At 36.5% G+C, this 7,309-nt stretch overlaps 1 protein-coding gene across 1 annotated transcript in view; it reads right to left on the bottom strand.

Moving 5' to 3' along the window:
• Positions 1-4,886: 4,886 nt before the first annotated feature.
• The window catches only part of LOC113665343 (melanocyte-stimulating hormone receptor-like), a 2,824-nt gene continuing 401 nt past the window's right edge, over positions 4,887-7,309 (bottom strand). The window contains exon 1 of the mRNA XM_027181021.2: positions 4,887-7,309. This exon is cut by the window's right edge and continues 401 nt beyond it. Within this exon, the coding sequence (XP_027036822.2) occupies positions 6,488-7,309 (822 nt within the window). The 3' untranslated portion in view covers positions 4,887-6,487.

Here is a 7,309-nt window from a genome sequence, read left to right as displayed (position 1 = left end):
TGTTATGACATCATGTCTCATCGTAATTTATGAACCTGCAAGTAAATGTTTTTCCAGCGGCTACATCAAACTTACTGAGCCTCAATGATAAATTTATCATAAACACGAACAAATATAGCAGTCGAACCTAAATTTAGGCTGGTGGACCTCTTCCTACTCCAGGTAATCAGAAAGCGAAGTATTCATGCCACGAAACAATTTTGAAAACTCGGTCGCGTTGCCTAGTAACTATGTGACACATGCCAGGGGTTGAGTGAAATTTTGCCAATTAAATCGTATGGAATAAACAAGAAACTCTAAAATCGCCAGTGAAGAAAGAAACTTTTTTTTCAAACGCAATAGAGAAAGTTGTAAAGGAACGTGAACCCCTTCGTCAGCTCTTTAAGAGCCAGAGGCGAACCAGACAAGAAGAGCGAGACAGCACTGGCTTAAAGATCTCGGCTTTCAATTTTTTTTTCTTTAGCTGTCATGCAAATCAAGGCAAGGGAAGACATTCATCTCGCATCCGCCTTGACCGCGGGTTGCCTCTAAAAGATTATGCGAGCATTTTTCATTTTATTAAGACTTTAATTTTTTTAAAAATAGATTTTCATCATTTATTTTCTGAGAAAATGATCCTCTCCACTTTTGGGGCTTGAGAATTAACCCAGTTCAAAAGAGTCACAGACGAAATTGAAACTCAAATATTAATAAAAGTAGAAAATTATAAGCGTTTACTTCAAAAGCTTTAAATGTCGGTACCAACATGAAGGGAAAAGATTGACAAATAATTTCTTTGTTTTCCCAAAGTACTGAACATGTGTTTATTTGGCAATCACTTGGATCCATTGCTTCGTTAAACAAAAGTCGCAATCCAATCGGATTGATAGCAATTAAATTTTCATAATTGCCTGATGTGTCTGCTTTGTCCGAGCAGAGAAATCATTTTAGCGGAGAATAATTTTGTTTTAAATTATTGTGGAAAAAAAAACAACAACAAATCAAAATCCAAGCAACAGGGTTTGACTTTGGAGTTCTACTGCACAGAAAATCTGCACACAAAAATTTGTCCGAGTAAAGAAATTATTCTAGCAGAAAACAATTTTGTTTTAATTGATTATGGAAAAAAGGAAACAACAACAAATCAAAGTCAAACAATAGGGTTTGACTTTGGGAGTTCTGTTTGAAAATCAGCACGCAAAAATTTGATTTAATTGATATTGTAAAAATTGGAGGTTCTTTGAGGTTTTAGCTATTTTTGAAAATCATCAACAAAAGATTTACCCTGGCTGAAGTTTTAGAGATAATAGAGTTCTTTTCAAAAAAGAATACTTGTATCTCCCCCAGAAAGTTATTCAAAGGTCCAAAACTGAAAAACCGCAGGTTGGTCTCTGTAACTTTCTTTTTTTAAGAATCTGAGTTTTGTACCAGTTGTAAGCAATAGTTACATAATGAGCACGAAACTTTAAGAAACCGCTCTGCAGTGAACACCGAGACTTACTCCAGCCCGAAACTTACTCCAGCGCTTCATCTAAAGTTGTTCCTAGTGTGGACCAAAAACCGAAAAACAACGACACACGAAATGGCACGATCGTTTTCAGGCTCTCGGGAATATGACTATTCCAAGCCTGCGATCATCGGAATTAACCTAACTTTCATGTTGTTATCCATTGTTGGAAATCTGTTGGCCACCTTTTCTTGTTTCTAGGACACCCTCTTTACGTTGGCCGTCAACAACTCTGCTTTGTGGTCTGGCTGCATCAGATGTAATTGTTGGACTTATAGCGCAGCCTCTATTTGTCATTCAAGAGCTGATACCAAATGACACCCTGAAGTATGTGGTATACTTTTTCTCCTGCAACGGCTGTGGAGTTTCCTTATTAACGATGACACTCATAAGTTTGGATCGATACGCGACTCTTCACTACCACATGAGATATGCTACCATGGTGACCTCCAAAAGGGTTATCTGCACGCTAGCTACAATGTGGTTTGTCATGTATGTGGAATTTGGTATCTACTTTTGGAAACGAGAAGTATTTTTTCTCTTAGCTGCCTGTTTCATCATCAGCTGTCTCTTTTTATCGACATTCTCTTACGTTAGAATTTATCAAATTGTTAAGCGACACCAGAGGCAGATTCAAGCGCAGAACCAAGTCGTTCAAGGCCCAAATATTGGTAGTAACTTAAACATAACTCGTCTCAAGAGATCCACCATAAACACCTTCATATTTTACATGTTTTTGATATTGTGTTATTCCCCAATTTTTCCATTTCTGATTGTCGATGTTGTTTTGCTGAAGCAGGAATGGTCAGGTAGCTTAATGTATGTGACCACTGGGGCTTTTATGAACTCTGCCATCAATCCAATCTTGTACTGCTGTGTTTTAAAAGATCTTCGAAAAGCTGTTTTAAGAGCTGCAAGAAAAATGTTTTGCAGGTGAACTTTTTAAACAGTTTTTCTCAATCGTACTTATCCTTTAACTCCTAAAATCTTTTTGGTAACTCTCCCCTCTGGCTGTTACACATTTCCTAGTAAATTAACGACGAGAATTTGGTGTTAGATTAAGATGGAAAGTTCTATGGACAAGTCTGAGTATTCTAACCACCTGTTTGCTAGATAATAAATGAATATTATAGGGAGAAGTTACAAGCTAATCTCTTTTGAGAGTTTAAGGGTTGAACTATCAATAATGAGAACGGTTGTTTTTGAACGATGTGAAGCTACGTCGTTGCATCAACAACAACGACAACAACAGCAACAGCAACAGGAAAAACCAAGCTAAAAGCAGATTGTGTAAAAGAACACCATCCTTTGGATGGACTTAAATAAAACAATGTTTCGGAAAAAGATACACCTGCTGTTCAAAGTCGTAAAGCGTATTTGGTGGCCATTTTTGGCAGAAACCAAGGAGTATCATTTTGTGTGCTAAATCTGCCATCAAGTAGAAATAATTAGTATAATTAGCGGTAGAAATAATTGTACCAGTAGAGCTCATCTCAGTGATTGCTTTAAAACTCTTCAGTGAATATAATTTGTTTGTTCTTGTTTGCTTGCATGTTTTTCTCCCTAGAGGAAATTTAATAGAACCCTTTAGGTCCAAGGGGATGAATTAAAAAGGAGTGAGATGTAATTATATTAAAAACAGCACGTATTAAAGGGCCGTGACCCTACTCATTCTTTATACCTTTTAAAAGAAAAAAAGAGACTTAAAAAAAATAGATAAAGAATAACAACAAAGGGGGAAGACGTTTTTAAAACGCGATCTAGCATTAAATACTTTTAAGATTCTTATGTTCATGTTCTTATGTCATGACCTTATGATGGATGGCGATTATTGCTCTATACAGTTTGTAAAATATTATATTTATTCAATATACAATACCATGTTGTAATAACTATGCTATGTTGAGCTTCATATCCTTCGGAATTAAAAGTAACTGAAATTGCATACTTTGTATAAAAACCTTTAATAAACTCAATTTATCTCTAAAAATGATTCATTTCTCTACGTTGGTCATTTCTCCCCTATTCTACGACAAATTTTAATGAATAAAAAACTGTCGAATTGGAATCGGATGATGAGATTATTACAATAATAATAATAAGAAAAGAAAGTCATGATGTGGGGGCTTGTAAGCAACAGGGTGCCCAGCATTTGCATGTTTCTGGTAAGTATTTTAATTCCTTACACGTTCAAATAAGACATGGTTTGATGCTACTCTGGTTTACAGATTTAATGAATGTAACCGAGGAAGTTACAATTAGGCTAAAAATTAGTAAACTTAGTTTAGATTTCTCTTTTGCAGGAAGGAGATTAAGATATATTTGAGTCATATATATGTATACACACACACACAGATATACCTACATATAAATACCTATATACATAAGGAATATTTCGGCCAATGTTTATGTCAGTTGTTGATAGAAAGACAAAACTGAACATAAGATATATGATGGTTTAACCGTTAGCCGTGAAACACCAAACCTGTATCTGTTAGCCGTAAAGGCCATCACTTCATAGAGACGTTCTTATATTTCTGTAAAGTAACAGAGCCAAAATAAAACCTTATATTATCATGGGCTAACATATGACTGTTATCTGCATAACTCGGCCAAGGAAAGCCTACGATCTGGATAATCTTTTCAACGTACTTTCTTACTTTTGGGTCTACAATTTTAGTGAAGTCTGATATCAATCAACTCTTAAAAGTAAACAGAGAGAGAAGCAGCTAATTTATTCTTTATGTACAAATTCTAATAAACAGGTTTATTTTTAAACGTATAGATTGTTAAATATTTATTCATCAGTCAGAAACTTATTCGTTCTTTATAGAAGAGTAATTAGTTACAGACAGAGATGATTCTCTTGCAGACACTATGGGCCACTTTTGCAGGACTTGGTTTCCGCTCTTCTTCAAAAGAACCCCAACGAAAGGCCCTTTGCGAAGCAGTTGCTTCATGTCCCTGCTATGCAGCCTTACGTGAAGAAGTTTCTTCAGTGTAAGAGGGAAAGAATTGATATCGTTGCCTCGGACATCTCCGAAATTACCTCCAGATCAACACACGAACGCTCTCAGATTGTAAGCCCGGGAAGAACAGAGAAAAGATGCCTCATGGTAAACATGACTGAGGAATCTAATGCTTCACATCAAAGCGAAGAAATTCAGATGAAACATAGTCATACCTTAAAACATCCTCAACAGATCTCTTCTGCGAAACAAAGACTTTCTAGGACACCTAAATCGCGAGAAAATAATCCGGCCCGTGTCAAGGCACCAAGGGTTAGGGCGATGCTTGGCGAGGACAAAATGACGCACTATCCCGGTTTTACTCCAACTGGTTGCTTGCGAGGCAATCTATTTCCGGTCATCATAGCAGAACGAAATGAGCAAAAATAGTACATTTAATGAAGATTTATTCATTAATATTGTGGTTAGGATAGATTGTTCCACAAATATAGTTTTAAACAGCATTTCATATATTAACTATTCGTGTGTTTTGTGTGGCGATTTGTTGTGATCTATTTCAGAGGCCTAAATACACTTTTAATAAAACTATAAGCTAAAAAATTGTTTTTATGAGTTTATACAAGTATCTGCCACGTAGATTAGTCCCTAAACATCCTCAGCTACTCTTGTATTGTGATCAGCCGGTCGAGAGTAGTCCTGGAATGAACAGTTATTGGTGTCAATGAGTGAAGTCTCGCCCAACTTGAGTGGAAGTCGACATCAGATTAAAAAGCTAAAAACGAAACTTAATTTGACAGTTACTGGCTGTACAATACACGAGCATTTCGGACCTATCTCTTTTTGCCCTCTCCTGTACTCTGTAAGTACAAAGGATAGAAAGGCACCTTTTGCCAGCAAGCTTTGTGAAAGAGTTGATTTTGTCTAGTAACCCGACATATTCCTATTCCTGCCCTCATTACCAGCTCCCACCCGCTTCAATAACTTCTCCTGAACTCACAAAGCACGTTCGAGCGAATCGCCATAAGAAGGTCCTAAGTGCACCGATTAGGGAGTAATGTTGACGTCATAATCACTGCCTTGCTGTCCGTGTAAAGTAATCAAGCAAAAAGTAGTTGCAAAATTCCGAGAATTTCTACCCTAACTCGGATATTTCATTTAGGATCTCTTTTTTTTGCGTTCGAGACAAAAAGGTTTCAAACGCGACATGCACATTGTTACAAGTGTCTATTGAATTCTAAAAGAAAAATTAAAATCCTTCTTAAATGATAGAGATCTGGATGTAAACCTCAGGGCAGATCAGCTGTGGCGGAGAGCAGACGCTATTAGTGAGAATATGGATGTGTTTGACTTTGTGAAGCATTTCAATAAGCACTGTTTAAGCTCAACGCCTTTCATGTGTTTTCGATCCCACTTAATGGTCATACTTACCAATACGATTATAGTACTAAAAGCATACTTCCTTGTTAATTTTTTTTTACGAGCTGTAATTCTTCCATAATATGAAAAAAAAATTAATACATAACTCCAAATTTTTCATTGGGGAATTTCTGAGTTTAACGCATAAATGAGAAAAAAAAGATTAAAAACTGTGAGCGTCAAGCTAACTATCGAACACAAGTGTGGTAACCATTCATGGTCGGTTAAATCTATGCACTGAAAAGAGAAATCCTACACGCATTAAAAGCACTGTTTTGAATAAGAACTACTTTGAGATATCAATCTCTGCTGTGATCTCATCCACGTTTTCTTTGCTAAAAGTAAAAAGCTTTCGCTATTTATCGAAAAAAAAAACATTGATATAATCCTTCCACTTGGAATTGCATATGGTTTTTGGATTCGATATGTAGCCTATGATAATTTTTCAATCTATCATTTTAGCCAAAGGTTGGAGAATTAAAGCGCAATATTTATTTAAAAATGCTCAGACATCTCAATATATTCACTAAAAAACACGCCTAAATGAATTTAGTAATCTCAAAATTTTGATGTCATTTCCTTTTAATCCCGTCGATATTTCACCTTTCCTTATAAGTCATTGAACTTTTCTTAACAACTTCGAAACTGCCAGTCGAAGTTCACGAAGACGCCAACAATACAATACCGGATTGATGGCTGAATTCGCAAAAACCAACGTTACCGCGAACCCCCAGCCTCTACGAGCATTTTTGAAAGATATATCATTGTAAGAAAGCCGATAGATGATCCATGGTAAATAACAAAAAACTGTACAAGCATAAAATACGAAGGTGTTGACAGCGGTGCGTGTTAACACCAGCACATTTAAAGTAATTTGAATACATGTATTTTGAACTTCCGTTGTTTGATGTTGAGCGCGAATCTCGTATTGGTGACGTCGAGTAATTCGAAAAATGCAGACATAGGCAATAGTAGAAATTGTTATATAAACACCCACCAATCCATAAGATATGTAAAAATGTTCAGGTTTATACCAGATGTGAACCCCTGAGAATAACAGCGAGTTAACGAGCCAAATTGCTATCAGAGTAAATTTGGCACGCGATGTGGTATTCAGTGAGTTGTACGTCATGTGGTATCTCAGGGCCAAAAATCTGTCCAAACTTATTGCTGACATGGTAGCGAAAGAAATCCCGCACAATGTAACACTCAAAATTTTCGTTAACTGCCGTAGAAAGTGAAAAGGCTTGAGCACTTTGGCGATAAAAAGCGGCTGGACTATCAAACCCACGACAAGGTCTGAAGCAGCGAGACCACACAGCAAAATAATGGAGGGTGAACGAAGCGAAGGCGTCTTTATGACAGCTGCTAACACCAAGGAGTTTCCAAAAATTGAAATCAGCATCAGTGGAATATTAAGAAAACAGTTTACTATGAC

The sequence above is a fragment of the Pocillopora damicornis genome, chromosome 14, assembly GCF_964200805.1.
Source record: "Pocillopora damicornis chromosome 14, jaPocDami1.2, whole genome shotgun sequence".
NCBI lineage: Eukaryota > Metazoa > Cnidaria > Anthozoa > Scleractinia > Pocilloporidae > Pocillopora > Pocillopora damicornis.
This window is presented reverse-complemented; position numbering and strand designations above follow the sequence as displayed.